The sequence below is a fragment of the Apus apus genome, chromosome 1, assembly GCF_020740795.1.
Source record: "Apus apus isolate bApuApu2 chromosome 1, bApuApu2.pri.cur, whole genome shotgun sequence".
NCBI lineage: Eukaryota > Metazoa > Chordata > Aves > Apodiformes > Apodidae > Apus > Apus apus.
This window is the reverse complement of record NC_067282.1, coordinates 1,882,017-1,904,590: the sequence shown is the minus strand read 5'-3', so window position 1 is coordinate 1,904,590 and position 22,574 is coordinate 1,882,017. Positions and strand designations below refer to the sequence as shown.

Sequence of the window (22,574 nt, the reverse complement as noted above, 5' to 3'; positions counted from 1 at the left end):
TAGATCAAATGCGGGGAGAGGGTTTTCCTACTGGAAAGTTTGATCTCATAAGGCGAGAGGAAATAACCATGCTGAAAAATAATTGCTCTCTGAATATGCTCCTTGCTTTCTGATAATGACAAATTATAAACATAACACCCACCTACACTATTCTCCTGGCTTAGAGATACACTTCTCCAGGCTTGGGGAAGTGTGGCTGGAAAGGGCCTGGCAGGAAAGGACCTGGGGGTTCTCATTGACCAGAGGCTGAACATGAGCCAGTGTGTGCCCAGGTGGCCAAGAGAGCCCATGGCATCCTGGCTTGTCTTAGAAATAGTGTGACCAGCAGCAGCAGAGAGGTGACTGTCCCCCTGTGCTCAGCCCTGGTGAGGCCACACCTGGAGTGTTGTGTCCAGTTTTGGGCACCTCAATTCCAGAGAGATCTTGAGGTGCTGGAGCGAGGACAGAGGAGGCAACGAAGCTGGGGAAGGGCCTGGAGAGTCAATCTGATGAAGAACCCTTGAAGGAGCTGGGAATGTTTAGTGTGAGGAAGAGGAGGCTGAGGGGAGACCTCATCAGTCTCTACAACTACCTGAAAGGTCATTGTGGAGAGGTTGGTGCTGGTCTCTTCTCACAGGTGATCAGTGACAGAACAAGAGGGAAGGGCTTCAAGCTGCACCAGGGCAGGGTCAGACTGGACATGAGGAAGGATTTTTTCCCAGCAAGAGTGGTCAGACCCTGGCACAGGCTGCCCAGGGAGGTGGTGGAGTCACCATCCCTGGGTGTGTTGAAGGGTGGTTTGGATGTGGTGTTGATGGATGTGGTTTAGGGGAGAACTTTGTAGAGTAGGGATGATGGTTGGACTGGGTGATCCCAAGGGGCTTTTCCAACCTGAATAGTTCTATGATTCTATGTTTCTATGAAATATTGTGGCTGAAATGCATCAGGTATGTGCATTAGTATATGTAAAATTTCTTATTCTCATCCAATATCTTGGGATTTTGGAAGGTTTACCCACACATCCCAAAAGTCCTCTCAGACAGAACTGAGATCACTAAACCCTAACGGTGGGAGAACCTGTAGGTTGTGGTAAGTCCAGCCCTGCTTCAGAGGGATGAACTGCAGAGATTGGAGTTTGCAGTATAAATGGTCCTGAGTTTGAGTGATACTGCAGAGAATGACTGGGGGGTGTTGGTTGATGAGAAGCTCCAGACAAGCTGGTCATGTATGTTGGCAGCCTAGAAACCAAGCATGTTCTGGGCTGCATCACCAGCAGCATGGCCAGCAGGTCCTCCTCTCCTTCACTCTGGTGAGACCCCACTGCTGGGCTGGGTCCAGTTCTGGAGCCCCTAACAGAAGAAGGACATGGAACTGTTGGAGCAAGTCCAGAAGAGGCCACAGAGATGATGGGAGGGCTGGAGCAGCTCTGCTCTGGAGCCAGGCTGGGAGAGTTGGGGTGTTGAGCCTGGAGAAGAGAAGGCTCCAGGGAGACCTGAGAGCACCTTCCAGTGCCTGAAGGGGCTCCAGAAAAGCTGGGGAGGGGATTGGGACAAGGGCAGGGAGGGAGAGGATTTATGTTGGACATTAGGGAGAAATTCTTTGCTGTGAGAGTGGGGAGAGCCTGGCCCAGGTTGCCCAGGGAAGCTGTGGCTGCCCCATCCCTGGCAGTGTTGAAGGGCAGGTTGGATGGGGCTTGGAGCAGCCTGGAATGGTGGGAGGGTGAAGGGGTTGGACCTGGATGATTTTTAAGGCCCTTCCAACCCTTCTATGATACCATGAAATGCTCTCCCACCAGATCCAGAGAGGTGGAGGGATGCTAATAACTTGTGTGCAGCCCTTTGAAGTTACCTGCTTGCTCAGCCAAGGACTAATTTGCAACTAAAGTGGTTTCTTACTCTTCTTACACATATCCCAGAGTTCCCACCCGTTCACTGCACTACTCAAGCATATGCAAACAGACCTTCCAACACAGGACTATTTGCTAGCATTTGCATTTTCTCCTGTAAACAGAGGGCTCCAATCTCTCAATCAAGCACTAACACCTGCAAGGCACTTTCCTGACAACAAGATGGGAACAGATTCTTCATACCTTGGTTTTATATAGCCTGTAACTAATTTTATGCTTTCTTCTCTTGCTCCTGGGACAGCTGAGTTTTAGAACAAGGTGTAATGGTTTTAAACTGAAAGAAGGGAGATTGAGGTCAGACATCAGGAAGAAATTCTTCCCCATGAGGGTAGGAAGGCACTGGAACAGGTTGCCCAGGGAAGCTGTGGCTGCCCCCTCCCTGGAGGTGTTGAAGGGCAGGTTGGATGAGGCTTGTGCAACCTGGGCTGGTGGGAGGTGTCCCTGCTCATGGCAGGGGGGTTGGGACCTGATGATCCTTAAGGTCCCTTCCAACCCAAACCATTCTGTGATTCAACAAACTGGAAGCTGAGGCCTCATGTAGACCTTAATAAGACTGACTCAGAAACTGGATGTATTTTTAAGCCCAGCTCAGGTCCTTTAAAAACAGCCAATCCCCTTCTAGCACTAGAACATGAAATGAAAATCCAAGTGGAACCAGAAGCTGCCAGCAATTTTGATTTGATTTTTTTTTGGTAAAATAAATCTCTGCAAGCAGAGCCAGCTAGCACTGAAAAAATTAAATCAATGGTAATTTTTTGTATGGATTTTTATCTAAAAAGCATGTTGAGTATTTGAGTCAGAACACAAAGAGACCCCAAGCCATGATGTGCCCCTGTTTTCCTGACAAAGCCTTAAAAACCCAGCTACACCCTCTGCGACGGATGCAGTTGCTCAGAGGAAACTTCTGCTGGGCCAGAAGTGGCCACTCAGACTAAGCTGGCCAGACTGAAAGAGGAGGAAAAACAGCACCAACGTTTCTACTCCACCAAAGGAAATTTGTTTTATGCTGCACAAACACATGCCATGACTTTTCAATTCACATGGGAGCTCCCGGCCAAGCTGCACCACCAACAATTGATGCAATTCACAACCAGGAGCATTTTTGGCACCAGATCTGCAGCCCAGAAGTGTTTTCTCCTTAACAGCCTCTTTTTTTTTTTTTTTTTTTCCAGAGGAGAAGCACTCCACAGCCAGGAATATCCCTGGTTGTAGACTTTATAACCAAAACAGAGCAGTTGTTGCCTGAGCAAAGCTAAGCCCTCCAAAAGCAGCTAAAGAATCTCCTGGGATCATTGCCAGGAGAAACGAGATTTAAGCTTCGGTTTGTGTCTTTTGTTTTTAATTCTTCAAGTAGTAAACATACTAAATAAAAACAAAGACCCAACCAAAAAGCCATGAGAGCACAGAGAACAGCAATACACAACCATCACTACCCCGACAATGCAATAGAGCAGCTTTGACAGCAGGTTATTTTTCACTTTTCTCCCTAGAAACACACCAGGCCTCACAAGACCCCACCTCACAGCCCCACACGACAGGGAAGGTGCAAGTCCAGCCCTGCTGCCTGGATTCCCTCTGCCAGAGCTCTTAAAAACTCATTTATCCAGGGGAGGGAAAGTCATCTTTGACAACTCCCCTGTTTATCCCCAGCTAGTTCTCACCTCCTCCTGCCTTTTCCGACCTACAAACTCATTTTCACACGCACGGGAGCAAGAGACTCCACAAGAAACACAGGTCCTACCTACATGGTCAGCCCAAGAAACACAAGTACACCAGTAAGACACAGAGCAAGGAGCAAAACACATGATTCCTCCAGTACCAATAGGAAAGCACTGGCCAAACCCACACAACTCAATCCCTTTAAGAACCACGACATCGAGAACTTCTCGCAGACCTCCACGCCGTGGTGCCAGTGGTTTTCCCTGGTCCATCCAAGCCAGCAACAGAAGCATATACACAAATAAAGCCAACATCCAGCATTTTCAACCGAGATCCACCATCCAGAGTCAACGGGAAAAGGTGATGTGGCCAATTACCCACCTTGGTGGTGTCATCATGTGACCGCTGGTACCGTTTCCAGCGGCAGCCGTAGATCCCGGTCAGACAGGACAAACATAGCTGTGGCTCGTAGTACTGCAGTGGTTGGTGTTTAACCATGCTCCTTCCAGCCCCTCAGGAGAGAGGTATCAGAAATCCATCAGGTCCTGGGAGCGCCCTTCAGCAAGAGAAGAAAAGAGAGTTGGGGGGAAAAAAAGGGGAATTAAAACCAGCAAGCGTATTTCAATACATTAACAAGCAATTTAATAATTAACCTTGTCCTCTGGCTGTTTAGAGAGGAGGAATGATAATCAGATCTATTCCCAGCCCTGCCAACATCTCCAGCTTGTTACTCAACAAGACTGAGAAGTTTAATTAGCTTGCAAGTTTTATTTCCTTGTGCAGTTTCTCCCACACCGCTAAAAGCAGATGTATTCACGGGAGTGATCAGTAAGAAAAGCCACACCAGGACAAGAGCAGTAGGCAGATTATTTGCAGTCCAGATGATTCGATTTTTATGAATGATGGAAATGTAAAGAACCACACCTTCCACAAGCACAACCTTAACATTGATTCGGAGACCTCTGCAAAGTTGAAACGCAGCCAAGGTGAACCAGTTTCTCTCAAGCATCCCGTGGAGTCACCAAAACTAACACCTCTGTGCAAGCTGGAAAAGGCAGATATTACCTTCTCCCTTTGTATACATCTCCAACAGGCACTCAGAGGGAGGCAGGGCTGGTTTGCAGCCTTCACCCAGGAGAAACAGCCCCTCTCCACCAAGCAGCACTAAATCCCAAAGGACCTGAGGCAGATGCAGCTGCTCTACTTGCCATGCGTGGGAACATCACTGCTTGGAGGGAGAGTCCTCAGCTCCATGGATTATATGCTTTGTGCATCACAGGGCTTCTTTTTTTATTAACTATATATATACATATATATATATTTAGATGCTGGCTTTTGGCTCTGGTGAGAGTCACATCCTGAAGAGACCAAGGAATCTGTTCGGCTCTTACTGAGTCACGGAGTCGGCGCTGGGGGAAGGGAACCTGAAAGCAGATGTTTGCCAGGCTGGTGGTGTCGTGCTGCTGCTCCCAGCTGTACTTAACTTGCATCAGGGGTTTTCCACAGGTTCCTGGTGCACAAGCCTACACCCACACCCCACACATCACTGTGGTGTGCTTACTCAGTTGCACAATGAGTGGTGCTCAACAGCAGCTGAGCTTGCAAAGTACCTGGCTGCCTTTCCACAGCGTGCACAGCTGCAGGCAGGGCATCACAGAACCACAGGCTGGATTGGGCAGGAGGGGACCTTAAAGAGCATCTAGTTCCAAGCCCCCTGCATGGGCAGGGACACCTCCCAGCAGCCCAGGCTGCTCCAAGCCCCATCCAACCTGCCCTTCAACACTGCCAGGGATGGGGCAGCCACAGCTTCCCTGGGCAACCTGGGCCAGGCTCTCCCCACCCTCACAGCCCAGAATTCCTCCCTCACATCTCAGCTCCAGCTCCCTCTGCCAGCTGGAAACCCTTCCCCCTGCTCCCATCCCTCCCTGCCCTTGTCCCAAGCCCCTCCCCAGCTTTCCTGGAGCCCCTTCAGGCACTGGAAGGTGCTCTCAGGTCTCCCTGGAGCCTTCTCTTCTCCAGGCTCAACACCCCAACTCTCCCAGCCTGGCTCCAGAGCAGAGCTGCTCCAGCCCTCAGATCATCCTCATGGCCTCCTCTGGATTCCTGTGGGCAGTAAGAAAATTGCACCCTCTCCAGGGCAAACTCAATTTCCTTACACACAGCATGCCCCATACCCAAGTTGTGCAAAACCCATGACAGGCATGAGAAGCAACATCCTCACTGGCATCAGCAAAGCATGATGGGGCTTAGGGAGGTAACCTAGCCACCTTTCATTGCCACATCCCACGGAAAGAAGCCTCCAAGAATGGAGCTGACCCTCTTTTTCATTCTAGCCAATGCATAAGGAGATGCTGCAGGCCCTGGAAACACTGAGTCTGGAAACACTGAGTCCACTGCAGCGTCTAGAAATGGCAGTGAGGATGCAGTCAGCTCAACCCTTCCAGCTCCTGTCCTTCTTTGTGTCTGTTTACAACCTCTGCCTCATGCTGACAGCCTGGACAGCCCTGTCCTGACTTTCTCTTATCTGGACTCAGCATCCCCAGGGGGCAGACAGACCTTGTTTCATGGTTGTTGTGGCTTCAAAGCCCACTCGACTGTTACCATCTCCAGAGCCCACAGCTCCTTTGTCTTCCTCTTACACAGACATACAAAAAACATGTAGCTTTGCCCTTTCAGCAAACCTCTCTGTGATGCTCTGGGCACTGCTCAAGGCATTGACCCAGGCAGAGGACACGAGTCGTGCAGGACTTTCTTCTCAGTTCATAGCTGGCCTGGATCCCCACGTGGTTTTGCTCATCCCCTCAGGGAGGACGTGCAGGACAGAGGCACAAACACACCCAGTCTGAAACACAAGAGCTCTTTGCTGATCCTGTCACCCCATGCTCTCCCAGCTCAGCTGCCCCTGAGCCCTGCTGGACCACCCCATGCTTGAGGTCACCTCCCTGCCTGTACCCCAGCTCTTCTCATGCTGTTTATAAAGCTCAGCATTAGTCACTGCACAGGCTGCCTCCTATCTCCAGGTTTTGCCTGCTTCAAGATGGTCCCTACAAAAGCTTCCCAACCTGCCTCCCCCACACGCCAGCAGAACTTCAGGGGTAGATGCAACAACCAATTTGGGCAGAAATGCTGGGGGAAAAGTGGAGTTCGATGCTATTTGAGGGTGCTGGACACAGCCATCATCTCTGCCCTGAACACCCCCAGCTGCAAGGGACATGAAAGATGTTGTGGGACATGAAAAATTACACAGATCCTATTGACAACTCCACTGCCAAGGCCCATGTTGCCACCTCTACAGCTGTTCCAAGAAATTCTTCATGAATTCATCACCAAAGGACAACGTCTCCCCCGATTTCCACCTCTTCCTGCTTCAATCACACAAGGCAAGAGGGCAGACAAACCACCTCTCCCTGTGAAAGCTTTGACCACTTCTTTTCTGTGCCAGGGCAGAAGAATTGCATGACAAACTCAAACACAAGCAGCACGTGTGAGTATTTCATCGCTCCGCTCTTTGGGGAAACTGTTCTCCAGCCCCAACACCTGGAGCAGGGCTGCTGCACACCAGCCACACACACACACACAGAGCTGGCAAATCCTGACTTTTCAAATAGAAATCCAGTTCCTCGGCAGTGGCAGGATATCCTGGGAGCAGAGAATGGAATTACTATAAACTCATTTTATGGATCCATCATTCCATTAACAAAGCTGAAGCCATCAAGTCCCTGAAACCTCACAGCACAACTCACAGGAGGCAGCTGATCAGGCTGGTAAGGGAATAGGGTAAGTTTGGGTTAGCTCCACAGGTTAGAAGGCACATGAAGAGTTCTCATTTCAGGGCTACCACCAGGATCCCTCATTTAACCTGTTCAAGATACAAACATCCCTCTCATGACTGCAAATCCAAAATCATCAGTTAAAAGCATGAACTTTGGTGCACAGCCAGAGGTAGTGGAGGTACCAAAGCCTTCTCAAACAGCACTGCTTTAGTAAGGTATGGGCACACTTCACAGATGTACAGGGACCAGCAACCAACCCTTCCTGAAGAAAAATCCCACCAGGGACACCAACAGCCAGGGTAGATGTAAAAGCTTTGAGCTTACTCTCCAGTTCTGAAGAGCATCTACCAGCCTCCTGCAGCAGCATCTAATCCAGCATCTCCCAGTCTCCTGGCAGAGTTCAGGAGGGACACAAATGTTTTCAGTCCAAAAGGGTAACCCAAAAGCACACCTGACCACCAATGCAAACACCACAAGACTCTGCTGGAAGGTTTCAAGAACAGCAGAATCCACTCAAAACAATGAAGAGGATAAAAATGACAAGCAAGGGAAAACACGAGGGAAAATAATGACACTGGGCCAGGCTGCCCAGGGAAGCTGTGGCTGCCCCATCCCTGGCAGTGTTGAAGGGCAGGTTGGATGGGGCTTGGAGCAGCCTGGGCTGCTGGGAGGTGTCCCTGCCCATGCAGGGGGTGGGACCAGATGATCTTCAACGTCCCTTCCAACCCAAACCATTCTATGACTCTATGATAAGAGCTGAAAAGGCTCCATAAGCCACCAAATGAAGCTCCCATCCTGGTCCCTCTCTCTGAATCCCAACACAGACAGATGCTATGGAAGCCCATAGATCCAGGCTTCTCTCCATAAAAGGAGTCAGGAGAAGCAAAAAGAGAAGAAATCCAACATGAATTTAAAAAAAAAAAAAGAAAAAGCCACTCCTAAATGCAGCCGAATTGCATGAGACACAACCTACAAGCCTCAAATCATTCCCTCTTCTCCATCAAGGTCATGAGCAGATGTCCAGAAGCTCACAAGAGAAAGGAAAGCACAGGACACAGCACCCATCCTCCCCACCACACACACAGACACCTGAGGAGTAACAGGAGATGCAGGAAGAGACTGAAGCACAGCAAGCAAGATGCTGCTCAAGAGAAACCACACTGATACCATCTGTCCAGAGATCCTTGCTTGGCTGAGATCATAGACTGAATACTCACTTCTCCTGCTTCCAGAAAGGGATTAAGTGGAGAGAAGCAGAAAGGCTGTACCTTCCAATCACTGTTCCCATGACATCTACAGCTTTGAGGTGGAAAAAAAGCAGGCTATGAATGATTCAAACCTCTGCTGGTTAGCATTACATACAGAAAAGAAAACAGGAAGCAAGACAATGTATATTAATTATTCAAATTCAGCAACGTGCACCAGAAGGGGAGAGGGAAATAAAACAGAAAACACAAACCCACACAAGCTCTCAACCTCCTCTTTAAAGATACATCATCTGCCGATGGCTACAAACTTCTTAGAGCTGAGTAACTGAGTTTGCCAGCCAGCTTACCCAAAGAGGGGGGAGGCAGGGAAGATTCCATCTGCAAATACAGCAGGAGCATTTTCTGAAGGCTCCAGGATGCCTAATTAGCACACAGTGCATTCCTGAGATACTGGGCTGTCCGTATCCGTTACAGCTTGTGACACATCATTCCTTGCCAAGCAGCTTTGGAGCACACAGAAAAGAAAGGAAAAATAATGAAATAATCATAACAAGAAAGAAGGCAAGAAAGAATTCAATTTGCAAATTTACAAAGGAAGTTCTCCGGGGAGATCTGGCCTAAAAATGTGGAGTTTTATTATTTTTTTTGTTGGTGGTCTGTAGGAGTTAACTCCTCCCTCCCTGCAGCCTTGGAGAGATACTCAGAAACGTGGGGAGGGAACAGAGCAATCAGGACCAATTGTTCCACCCTCTCAGTGCTGTCTGTTGTAGGGAGGGGAAGAGCCCCCATCCTGAAGTGCACTGGGTGAATCATGTGAACGAAACCACGGGGCAGCAGGTTTGATGGCATCTAACCCTTTCACCAGGCTTGGTACAGTCCAAGCCTTCCCCTCTGATTCCCTCCCCCCTTTCAAGTCGTTTTTCCCCTCCCAACCCAGTTTCATGCAGGTCACACTGATCTCACTCAGCATCTTGGGACAAATCTTTTAATAGCCCAGAGACAAGCAGCTTAGCACACATCCAGAGACACCCCCAAAGGGACCATTCCAAATAGCCATGTGGCCTGGTCAGTGTGGTTTGGAAGAGCTGGAGGGAGAAAAAGCAGCTATGGACCTGCCTTGACCTGCTCCCTCCAGCCTTCTCCCAAAAATCCTGAGCTGGTTCAAGCACAGTGAGCACATGAATTCCGGCTTGAGCCTGCCAAGGGCTCCTAGATTGGATCAGCACATCCAGGAAAGAACCAAAACACAGCCAAGGATGCTTTGAATCCTGAAGTCTAAGGAGATGCTGGAGTGTGCAAACTCAAGCACTTGGGGAGAAGAGGATGCCTGTGGTCTTCTAAAACATCTGCCTCCAGCAAGATATGGAGGACACCTGTGGTCTTCTACCTACCATCCATCAAGGCATGTCTGGAGACACCCACCAAATGGAAAGCTTTGGCTTTCCACCAGGAGGCTCCTGTGGTTCCAGAGAGGCAGATCAGTTGGGAGGGTGAGGGGGATAACAGGAATTCCATCACAGCTGCACCTCCATGTGCCACCCCACATCTGGAGAGGCCAAAAGACCATTGGAGCAGTGGGACAGTCCAAAGCCAAGCAGGCCCCAAGCACACAAGGTGCAATCTCTCAAGAATCAGGTCTAAAGAAGCTGTCCCCACTTGCAAGGCAAAGACATGCAGAAAATACAGACTCCAAAGCTGACTGAGGTTTATCTCTTTACTTTTTTTGGCTAACCCATTTGAAAAGACCTTTGACAGGTTCTACCCATTTCCACATTCAAGGAAATGGTTTTCCTCTCACTGGTGACTCATGGGCTCCCTGTTTATCAGGAACCTGTTTAATTTCAGCCTCCCCATCTCTTATTAAAATTGCTAACAATCTAGTTACACTTAAAACCCTGTAAAACAAATAATTACCTACACCAAATAGGTGAGAACATCCCTAATAACCAGTTATCCCTGCTGACTTTCTTGCAGGCCTTCTTGTCAATTGTTTCCCTAATTATACTGGAAAATCCTGATATTCCTTAAATGCTCTCTAAACAACAGAAATTAAGCTCTTTGAGATCAAAGCTTCCAGTTCTAGGCACAAAAAAACCCCCACATTTCCTCTGTTATCCAAGCCAGGACTGAAATTCTTTTCAGTGTCGGAAGGAATGGATCTAAATTCTTGTGACTTTCACAGATTCTTCAAGGTTTTCATAGAGATCTTTTCTTTAATATCACTGAATTCAGCCAGAGCAAAGTCATGCAATTTCACTTTCCTCTCCTGGGAAGTGGAAGAGGGACAATATCCTCCTAATAACAGAGCAATTCTTACAGAGGGATGTTTGCTTCAGCTGTTCCCTCAGGAGGAAATCTCTATGCACACACACATGCTGAGCACTCACACACACACACACACAAACCTTTCATGTTGTGTTGGTCCTGACCCAGAACATCTCAACTTGCAAGATTAAGGTTTAATTTCAAGGCAGGAATGGTAAGAAAACACCTCAAAGCCACAAACTGCCTCAATTGCTGAGATGATCGCAGAATCACAAAGTGGTTTGGGTTGGAAGGGACCTCTGGAGATCATCTGGTCCAACCTCCCTGCCAGAGCAGGATCCCCTAGAGCAGACCCCACAGGAACACATCCAGGTGGGGTTGGAATGTCCCAGACTCCACAGCCTCCCTGGGCAGCCTGTCCCAGGGCTCTGTCACCCTCACAGGCAAGAAGGATTTTCTCACATTCAGGTCAAACCTCCTGTGCTCCAGTTTGTGCCCATGGCCCCTTGTCCTGTCACTGATGCATTTTAGTGGTGAAAGGTGCCCAAATAACAACTCCCCTGACCACTGAAGACCTCCTGATGACCCAGTGGGGTTATTTTTCCCAACACGTAGTTATTCTCTGCTCTGGAAACTGGGTTGGGTTAGAGGTCTCCCACCCACCTTTCCCAGGCTACAAACTCCCTCCCTTTGGGGAGGGACTTGTCACCAGGGTTTCTAGTGAGAGGACAAGGGGTGATGGTTTTAAACTGCAAGAGGGGAGATTTGGGTTAGATGTAAGGAAGAAATTCTTTACTGTGAGGGTGGGGAGAGCCTGGCCCAGGTTGCCCAGGGAAGCTGTGGCTGCCCCATCCCTGGCAGTGTTGAAGGGCAGGTTGGATGGGGCTTGGAGCAGCCTGGGCTGCTGGGAGGTGTCCCTGCCCATGCAGGGGGCTGGATCTAGATGGTCTTTAAGGTTCCTTCCAACCCAAACCATTCTGTGATTCTATGAAACATTCAGTTTTAGGTAGATAACACTGAAGAGTCACTGCACAAATAAAAGCAACAGATGCAATAACATGCCAGTGACTCTCTCAATTTTTTCCCTGGCAAACAACACCACAAATAAGAGATAATCTGAAGCAAAGTGATCCTTGCCATGTGCATGTCTGCAAGTAAATAGAGCCTTTTAGATGAGAACTGAGGCAGGAATCCACACGTTGGCAAAACAGCCTTGCCCCAAAAGCCAAATGTTGCTTCCCCAGTGACAGAAAATAAGGGGGGGAAAAATAAATATGAAAAAACAAGATGAAAAATATGTCTACAGGCCCTTGTCTTGGTCTTTCAGAAGAGTCTTACACCTGTGAAAGGGAACATCACTGTCTCCCTGACTCCTGGTGATGCCAAAACCCTTTGACTACATCCTAACCCAGGGCCTGTGGAGCTGCTTTGGTTCACAAAGAGCCAAGTGATGATCCAAATAGTCAGGATCTGGCTGACGTGTAACCCCTGTGGGTCTGACCTGTTGTTTATTGTTCTGAAATGTATTTATTTTTTTAAAAAAAAAAGACTGCTTTGAAACTAGGGCAGCATGTAGTTTGGGGGTTGTACACTGCCAGTGGATGGGAATTCAGACTTCAAAAGAGAAACACTTCAAAGGGATCACAAAAGAGAAACTTAGACTTTAATCTCCCTAAATAAATAAGCATAGTACACACTAATGTCCTCTGCAATCCAGCTTCTGCATGTTTTCCATAAACTGAGGGCAGGTTGGGTGCCCAGCATTTTAAAAAGGGCTGAGGAATTGATGCTGAAGGGACTGGAACACCTGCTTGATGAGGAAAGGCTGAGAGACCTGGGGCTGTTCAGTCTAGAGAGGAGAAGGCTGAGGGGGGGTCTAATTAATGTCTATAAGTACATGAGGGCATCAAGAAGGCAGGGACAAGCTCTTGTCACTTGTGCCCTGGGACAGGACGAGGGGCAATGGATTCAAACTGGAGCCCAGGAAGTTCCACCTCAACATAAGGAAGAACTTCTTTCCTGGGAGGGTGACAGAGCTCTGGGACAGGCTGCCTAGAGAGGTTGTGGAGTCTCCTTCTCTGGACACTTTGAAGACCTGTCTGGATGCCTTCCAAAGTGATCTGCCCTATTTTTTGTTGTTGTTGGTTTTGGTTGGTGTTTTTGGTCCTGCTCTGGAAGGGGGGTTGGACTCAATGGTCTTTGGAGGTCCCTTCCAACCCCTGATATTCTGTGATTCTGTGAAGTGGAACAGGCCACCAGAAAAACCTGTGCAAACTTCTCACAAAGCAATGACCAAATGAATCTCCATGCAGGGGGGTTGGAACTAGATCGTCTTTAAGGTCCCTTCCATCCCAAATCTATGATCACAGCACAGGCTTTTCCTACAACCATGCCCTCAAGACAGAAGGAATAAGGTTCTGCAACAACCCAGGTGCCAGCCCTGATGTCGAAGACAAAGATCAAGCTACTTTATTTGCCTTGGCAAAGACCAATAGGGATGGACAAGGCATGAACATCCCAGCTGATGGTCAGCTCAGCTTCTTCTTAGAGAGATATTCAGCAATGGAGACCAAGCTGGTAACAGATGAGAGTCTACAAATGTGTGCAAGGAGCCCCATGAACTGTGTCCACCTGGTTTCTAAGTGACTTCCCACTGGAAACCAGTGCAACAAGTTCACGAGTTCTGCATCATGCTCAGAAGTTTGAAAGTCAAGAGAAAGCTGGACACAGAGAGAAATCTGGTGAGGACTCTTGATGCATTTACCTGGAATGCTGTCTTGCCTGGACATAGCTCCAGAATTAGAGAAACAAGAAGTAATGTAGACCAAAGGTTCCAGCTCAAAGGAGACCAGTCGCTACGGACTATAAAACACGTGATGAATCAGTCGTCCAACATCTCCCAGGCTTCATTAGTTGGAAAAGTCCAAAGAGAGTAACGTGTTGCCTGTTTTGATGTTAGAAGTTGATTTTCTAAAGCACAACAGCTCTGAGAGCAGAACAAAGCAGCAGAGACCATCTTCCTAAGCTCCTCCTTTATGGTTAGATCCAAGCAGCCCAAACGTGAACCCTGCTCAAAGCTTTTCTTGCCATGGGGGTAGTTCCTTTCAGCAAACCTCTGAAGCCCACCAAGAGAGACCTCAAAACACAGCTTTCCATTTGCCTTCTTTGGCTCATCTCCTCTATGCTACTCCTGATTTTTAACAAGCCCTGTGAGCACTATCTCCCACACCTCCACTATTCTTCAAACTAACTATATCTGAAAAAAAAAAAATAAAAATAAGCAGGTGAAACCACGAACATGTTCTGAAGGTACTGGAAGAAGGTGGCAAAACACAGCTGGGGACATGAGGACTTTTCATTAAGAGGAAACATGGGTTACTTCTGGGTCTCTCTGTCAAAAACCTCCTGGCAACTCAGGTATGAAGAGTTTGTTCTCCTGGGGGCTGGTGGAGAGAGGGGCAGCTCCTCATTAATTGCTCACATCTACAAGTCTAATGAGGTTCTTGGCTTTTAGAAGAAGCAAAGAGAAGTTTGAAGCACCCAAAAGGTGTAAAACCCCATTCTTCCTGGCAGAGAAAGTTGACTCATAACCACTCCAGAGACAGGTGGCTGCAGGGAGGAGTTGAAAGTACCCAAAGAAGCCAGAGAAGTGTATCAAGTGACATGGACAGAGCTGAACCCAATTCAGGGGAGCTGGTGGGTCTGTCAAAAGTCTGCTTCCATCTCTCTAGCTCTGTGTCACAGGGGAGGCCCAAGTTGGGCTGCCCAGAGGAGGACATCTCCTGTGCTTGACAAGAAAGGCCAGCAAATGTCAGGCAAAGCAGGGGGACAGAAACATTTATGTTACAGCAATGGAATAAGGATGAGTTCAGCTGTGAGCAAAGCTGAAAGGGAGGGCCCCCCAAAAATAGCAGAAAAAAGATAGCTAAGGGCAGTAACAGCAACACCTTGAATTCCCATTCCAAGGAGTTAATTACTCCTGTAAGTACATCTCCTTGACATAGAGCTTTGAGAAAAGCTTGGAGTGTCAACCTTTGCATCAGGGTCACTGACCACGACTAGAAATGCAAACAGTTCCACATGAAAAGCTACAGCAGCACAACTGCTGCACGACCTGAACACTGTGGGACAGAAAACACCAACTGGGGTGGGGCAACCCCAAACACAGCTACAGGCAGGGTGGGGAACGGGTGGAGAACAGCCCCAAGGAGAAGGACCTGGGGGTGATGGTGGATGAGAAGCTCAACATGAGCTGGAGCCCAGAACCCACCCGTGTCCTGGGCTGTGTCACCAGCAGCGTGAGCAGCAGGGCCAGGGAGGGGATTGTCCCCTCTGCTCTGCTGAGACCCCCCTGCAGGGCTGGGAACAGCTCTGGGGTCCCCAGCACAGGAAGGACACGGAGCTGTTGGAGAGAGGCCAGAGGACTCATAGAAGGAGAAGTCTCTGAGCCAAAAAACCAGACTGACATGCAGGAAAGCACTGGACAGGTCTGGGAGAAGCTGGAAGGGGAGGGAGGCTGTTTCTTGGACAAAGACACCTCATTTTCAACCCAAACACAGAGACAGTGAGAGAAGAAAGGAAAAACCATCAGTGGGAGAAGTCAAAAGACAGCAAGACCTGGGAAAGCTCAGCTAGATGTTCAAGATAACCCTGAAGAAGAGACACAGAATTACAAGATACTCAAGAAATTTTAAAAAAGATTACATAATATTTTGCTCTCCACAGACTACAAGAGCTTTGCCATCTTCACCAAGATGCAAAACAAAAGGTGACATCAAGCCTTACTCCATTTTCAGTGTGTGTTTTTGCTGAGGAATTAAATGGAAACAGAACTGGTTCTGAACATGCACACCCTGACAAGCAGTTCCCTTTGCAGATGAGCTTTTCTCCCCCCTCCCCAGTGACCTTTTCCTACACAACCCCCCCAGGAGTTCACCACAAAACACAAGTGGATTGCATTAGCTGGGCCTCCAAGGGGCAGTTTCAACCTTCTCTGGAAGGTGCCAGCAGCTAAAGCAGAAGCTGGTCCAACACGTTGCTGTAGAGGGCTTCTTCTCTGCTGCCCCTAAGACATGTTCCCTCCTACACTGCTGAAAATTTCATGCCAGCAAGAAAAGAACCACATGAACCATGCCCATAGCACTCGTCTAGAATGAGCAAAATGTCTCCAAACCCACTGCACAGGCTTTAACTGAAACAGTGAGGAGAGGGGGGGGAAGCAAGATTCATTTTACAGTCCATACTCTGCAGGTCTGCTGGGCAACTGCCACCCAGAGAATTAAGCATGAATGTCTCTGGCTTAATGAGAGGTGGAAAGTCCCAGTTAAATGGATTACAAGCTCTTTATTCCCTATGATTGATTCCTTCCCTACAGCTGCAAGAAGCATTCTTCAAAGCAATGTTCTCCAGCAGCAGAGGAGCTAACTCAGTGAATGAGGAGAGGCTCTCCCAGGCTGGCTGCTCCGTTCTGCACGCAACCCACACGGCCCCAAAATACCCTCACCCATCACATCAGCAGCAAGACCTGCACACACAGGACCTATTACACAATCACTGAATGACTGGGGCTGGAAGGAACCTCTGGAAATCATCTGGTCCAACCTCCTGCTAGAGCAGGATCCCCTAGAGCAGATCCCACAGGAACACATCCAGGTGGGGCTGGGATGTCCCCAGGGATGGAGACTCCACAGCCTCCCTGGGCAGCCTGTCCCAGGGCTCTGTCTCCCTCACAGGCAAGAAGGATTTTCTCACATTCAGGTCAAACCTCCTGTGCTCCAGTTTGTGCCCATGGCCCCTTGTACTGTCCCTGGGCACCCCTGAGCAGAGTCTGGCCCCCCCCTCCTGACACCCCCTGGAGATATTTACAAGCCCTGATCAGATCCCCCCTCAGCCTCCTTTTCTCCAGCTGAGCAGCCCCAGCTCTCCCAGCCTTTCCTCACAGCCAGATGCTCCAGTCCCCTCAGCATCCCAGTGGCCTGTGCTGGGCTCTTCCCAGTAGCTCCTTGTCCTCCATGAACCAGGGAGCTCAGAACTGGACCCAGTTGTCCAGGTGAGACCTCACCAGGGCAGAATAAAAGGGAGAACCTCCCTTGACCTGCTGGCTACACTCTTCTTGATGCAGCCCAGGATGGGATTGGCCCTCCACATCTTCCAAGATGTCATTTCTGCTTCCCTTTCCAAAGCAAACATTCACTGCCCCATACCAGTTAGCTGCTCCTCTGTAGCTCCCTTGTTCTACAAGCTGGAAACTGTTTTGGTTTCCTACACCATATATGATTTTGATAAGACTCTAATCACACCAGAAACTCCTTCCTGCTACAAACACACTGGATTTGCTGTGGCCAAAGTACTCTAAAGAGAGGATGGCCAGCAGGATCTGGTGACTCAGAGAAGTCAACTTCATCTCCCTGGTTTTGGAGAACTTCTGGCTTTAACACTTTTTGTTTCCTTCTCATTGCAACCAGACTGGCCTGCAGTAATCAAGACGGGTCATCTTACACTAGAAAGGCCTTATAGGTGTCCAGGTTTGGACAGAGCCCTCCAAAAAGCCATGAGAGAACTGACAAAGCCCAGGAGAGTCCAACAAGCAAAGTCAGCCTGGATTAGGAGATGATCACAGGAGGATCTTTACAATATAGTCGTAGAGTGGGAAATACCAGAGTTCTCAACAAGAGCATGAATGAATGTGGCATGAAGAGAGCCCCAGATGTGACACAGGCTCTGAAAGCAGTTTGAAAGGTTCATGGCAGACACATGCACAGCGCCTGTCAAACCTGAAGATACCATTTCTGATACACATTTTAGTGTTGGGGTTGGGAGAGCCTGGCCCAGGTTGCCCAGGGAAGCTGTGGCTGCCCCATCCCTGGCAGTGTTGAAGGGCAGGTTGGATGGGGCTTGGAGCAGCCTGGGCTGCTGGGAGGTGTCCCTGCCCATGCAGGGGGTGGGACTGGATGATCTTGAAGGTCCCTTTCAACTCAAACCATTCTGTGATTCTGTGACTCAGGAAGGCTCTCAATGCTAGAGGTATCTCTGAGAGGTTGTACAAGGTCCATCCTTGGAGGTTTTCAAGACCTGATTGGAAGCCACAACCAGAATGCCATGCACATGCAGGTTTTTCAAACAAACAGCTACAGCACATTCTGGAGGCCCTGCTCATAAAGCAGCTCCAAATTTAACAGGTAGATCCCCCCAGCTATTCCAGCCTGTGATATGATAATCCCCTTCTGAGGAGCTGCCTGGGCAGACTCACCCAACAGGCTGGTTCCATTTCAGCACCTCTGCTACAGCTTTCTGCTTGCTTGGAAAGCATGGAAACAAAAACAGTGTCAGAAAAAATGAGATATCCCCTCCCTCCATGCCCATTTTCCTCTTTTGGCTCCTGACAAAGCAAGGGCCAACACCCAGTCAACCCCTCTTCTGCTCCAAAGAACAAGCACAGGTTTGTCTCGCATTCCTTAAACCTCCTTCCAGTTCCTGCTGAGTTCTTTCCAGTTCCGTTTAAATCAGGCTCTGCTCAACACAACCAGACAGATGTGACAGTTTCCCCTCCCAGGGGATTTACAAGCTCAACCCAAACACTGCACAGTGAACGAAAATCACAGCTAAGGAAGGTTGGAGCAGGAGACAAGATTGCAACTACCCCATCGCGCTGTCACTCAACACCAGCTAAATATTGTCCTGACTGCTGATGTGTCTGTTCTTTCAAAACCTGGGAGTTGATCTTCAGGAAGATGTGAATAAGGACTAAGTGATTTTCCTGTTTGCAGCAGCGTAAGTCTTTCCAGGAGGGAATTTTCTCAATTGACTTGGCAAGAGGCTGCGACGCCCTCGGACGCTCCTCGTGCTCCCAAAGAGCATCTCAAAAGGCTGGTCCAAGTCATTCTGACTCTGACATTGGAAATGACACATCAAAGGAAAAGGAGAGAGGGTGAAGTCAGGAAGGAAACGGCCCCAACATCCACAGGGTGACTCCCAGAGTTAACAGAGGAGATGCACACTCATTTCCAAGCCATGCCTGGAGAGTCCTGTTCTAATAAAAACAAACCCCAGAACTCCAGCTGCCAGCTCCATCAGCTGCTATCTTGTTTGCCTTATGGAAAGGACCAGTCCTGAGGGATTCACAAACTCATTTACTGATGCAAATCCAAGACCTATTTAGTCCAAGTGCTTTCAATCATTTTGGAGGACTTTTAATACAATGAGCATTAACCCAGTCCACCCCAGAGCCCTCCCCAGCATCGGGGACACTCTTCCAGGCTGCCACCAACTGCACCACCACTCAGCACATTAACAGGAGTGATGAGCAACCTGGTAGATCCCAGATAATCATCACGAGTGTGAACCAATGACATCTGCAGCAAAGTGCCTCCAAAGCAAGGTAGTTGTCTTCTCTCCACCCCCACCCCCAAGAGAAACTCTGCACAGAGCTGAGCAGGAGATATTTGGGTAGTCAGGAAGTTGGAAAGAACTGGAAAGAAATACACCCTGTGCTATTGAAATGCCCAGCACTGGTGCCCATCCTTACAGCCATCCTTACACCTTTCTCCCTCCTCATGCATAACCATGAGGTGATTGGTGTTGGTCAGGAAAAGACATGCAGAGCAAATCAAAAGCACTGTGGCCAGCAGGTCAAGAAAGGGATTGTCCCCTTCTTCTCTGCTCTGGCGAGACCTCTCCCTGCAGGGCTGGGTCCAGTTCTGGGACCCCAACACAAGAAGGACATGGAGCTGTTGGAGAGAGGCCAGAGGAGGCCCCGGAGATGCTGGGAGGGCTGGAGCAGCTCTGCTCTGGAGCCAGGCTGGGAGAGTTGGGGTGTTGAGCCTGGAGAAGAGAAGGCTCCCGGGAGACCTGAGAGCACCTTCCAGGGCCTGAAGGGGCTCCAGGAAAGCTGGGGAGGGGCTTGGGACAAGGGCAGGAAGGGATGGGAGCAGGGGGTGAACAGATTAAAACTTAAAGAGGGGAGATTGAGTTGAGATCTTAGGAAGAAATTATTTTCTCTGATGGTGGTGAGACCCTGGCCCAGGTTGCCCAGGGAAGCTGTGGCTGCCCCATCCCTGGCAGTGTTGAAGGGCAGGTTGGATGGGGCTTGGAGCAGCCTGGGCTGCTGGGAGGTGTCCCTGCCCATGCAGGGGGTTGGAACTAGATGGTCTTTGAGGTCTCTTCCAACCCAACCCCTTCTATGATTCTCTGATTCAAACTCTGGCCAAGTTGCCATGAGGGTCTGGGGATGCTGGCACAAAGCTCTGTCTAAGATGCCTCAAGGCACTAATGCCCATTTAGGACATTGCTTATCACCCTCAGCCTCATGTTACAGAGCAAATGGTCTTGAGGAAAAACCTCAAGCTACATTAAGATGTAGCTATGTAGTTTGGTGGGAATGACTTCCAGCCCAGAGCAGCTTATTCAAACATTTGAAGCAGCTAAGCAGCAAGTCCCACAAGAACTCCAAAGCCAGGATACAACAGCATCAGTATCTCTCTTCCTTTCCCTGTAAAACATTGAGCTTTTTAAGGAAAAGGCCTCAGAAGCTGAAAGTTCATTCTTCTGAAGTAGCTCTGTGGCAAAAATACCCAACAGATTATTTTTTTTCTTACCAGAGCAGAGAGCTCAGCACCTCAGACTAAAGATCAGTTCTGGAAACATTCACTCAATGCTAATAAAACTGACCATGGGGAAAGGTGTGTTCATTCCACACGATGACCTTGCCTACCTAGAAAGACACAGTTGTCACCACAAAGACAAGGGCACTCCTCATGGCAGACCTTTGAGCACCAGGCAGGGAAAAAACAAACAACCAGAAAACACAATAAAAAAAAAAGGTTTCCTGCACGTCTTTTGGTGGAACATCCTCAGACAAGCATCAAGGAAACAAGAGGAACCTGTGCAAGTCTTCAAGGCTTTGCTTGCTCTGAAGACAGAAGCACCTACCCAGGTGGGTCAGGGCACACCACACATCTGGAATCCAGACCAAAAACAGCAGCCACGTGCCAGGAAAGCAGGGAAGGACCTTCTGCAGCAGACAACTCCCACACAAAAGCTTTATAAAACAAAATTCCTCGCATCCCAACATTTATTTATTAAGAGGTTCCTTGAAAACCAGCCCGTGTAACTTGACAGGGCAAGGCAGCTTCACACAAACACAGAATTTTCAGGATGAAATGGCTTTTCATTGAGCCTGCTTCACTTCCAAGTCAACCACTTTGGGTTTCCACCTGGAGTCAATTCAGATGAAGAGGCTGCCTCAATAGGAAAGCTGAAGGCAGCTACTGTCTCCAGAAAACAGGCAGATTTCCTTTCACTAGCCAAGAGCTAAAAATATCTTCCCTTCCAACTTATTTTCCTAAGAAAACAGAGCATGGTTGCATAAATGTCTCTGTTCCTGTTCTCCTCAGCACTCCTCTACTTTTCCTTCCCTGCCCAAGCAACAATGCCCTGGAGCATCAGCCTCTTCCAACCCACAAAGGGGTTACTCACCAGGAGACTCTCCAAGAGGAGTTGCTGCCGGGTGGGAAAAGATCAAATGAGCTTCTCCCTCGAGAGCAGAGCAGCTCCAGTCAAGCCCCACTGTCAAAGACTACTCAGCACACCCAGCTGGAGACCTGAAGGGATGGAAGTGGGTAGATTAAAAGATTTAAAATAAGCCCCAGAGAAACTAGACTTCATTTGCTCTTGGGCACACTCTTTTTGTTTGGGTTTGTGTTTTTTAATTAAAATGTACAACGTTGAGAACACTTCAGATTAAGTAACTCTCTGGCTGGATGGCCAAGCCAGTTTCTGCCACTCTTTGGAATACACTGAAAAGGTCCCTGGAAAAACACTGTCATGTTCATCAAATTAAGAGGAAGCTCCTTGTTTTGGCACGTAGCCAATAAAAACCTCTCTCTGCAGCTTGGAATCCAGCAGGGATTTTCAGGATTAGGCTTTTATAAGCACTAGAAGCAAACAGACAAACAACAAACAAAACCACCCCCCAAACCAAAAAGACCATCAACTGACCATCGACTTTATTTTTCATAGACTCATCCTGGTTGGAAGGGACCTTGAAGATCATCAAGTCCAACCACAACTTCAATCCCCCAACCATAACCTGATTTATCCATCCGGTGCTGAAATCATTTTGCTAAGCACTTATATCTACGTTTCTTTGAAATAAGAATTTCTTTTCCATTTTGTTGGCATGGTTCCCACAGATCACTGAAACTCGAGGGCAAATCAGCATCAAAAATTACTGCACAGCTGAGTGCAAAGTGTCCAGCTTGGATGAACCAGAGAGCTTGGCATTCCAAAGGAAAAGAGCTGACCAAGAAGCAAAGAAAATTAAAATGACAGGACTGGAGGGATTGTTTTCTGAAAACAAAATGTGACTTCCTGCCTAGGTATGTATATTTTTCAAGTATATATGGGAGTAGGAAAGAGCAGGGGGATGTTTTTCTTTCAGCCATCAGGAGAGGCTGGAGTGGAAGGTTGCAGAGAGTGTTTCTCAGCTGGGTGACTGGAGAAGGAGTGAGGAAGATGGGATTAGGAAATATTAGTCAGATAGAGGTGTAAATGCTGGGGAGGCTGTGCCTGGTGGTGCAAGCACAGGACCTTCTTTTTAAGGAGGAGGAGGAGGAAGAATCCCAACTCACTACTCATGCTTCAGGCCACTAATGGGAAGATGAGCAGCAGGAAAAGATAAGGACAATTAATTGATTCAGATTTGCTCAAGGCTGTAACATAAAATACTCTGCATTAACAGGGTAAAGAGCTTCCTGAGGGGCAGGATAAATGAATTCAACAAGAACA

At 48.6% G+C, this 22,574-nt stretch overlaps 1 protein-coding gene across 8 annotated transcripts in view; it reads right to left on the bottom strand.

Annotated features, from left to right (window-relative positions):
* GDPD5 (glycerophosphodiester phosphodiesterase domain containing 5) overlaps positions 1 to 22,574 on the bottom strand; it is a 182,162-nt gene that overhangs the window by 115,422 nt on the left and 44,166 nt on the right. For 2 of the 8 annotated variants that reach the window (XM_051608707.1, XM_051608714.1), the window contains exons 2-3: positions 8,873 to 9,028; positions 3,926 to 4,100 (exon numbers count right to left, since the gene is read on the bottom strand). In XM_051608707.1, the coding sequence (XP_051464667.1) occupies positions 3,926 to 4,042 (117 nt within the window). In that variant the 5' untranslated portion in view covers positions 4,043 to 4,100; positions 8,873 to 9,028. Of the gene's footprint in view, positions 1 to 3,925; positions 4,106 to 8,534; positions 8,555 to 8,776; positions 8,798 to 8,872; positions 9,029 to 22,574 lie in introns of those variants that run through there. The other 6 variants (XM_051608708.1, XM_051608709.1, XM_051608711.1 and 3 more) reach the window with 5 other exon arrangements.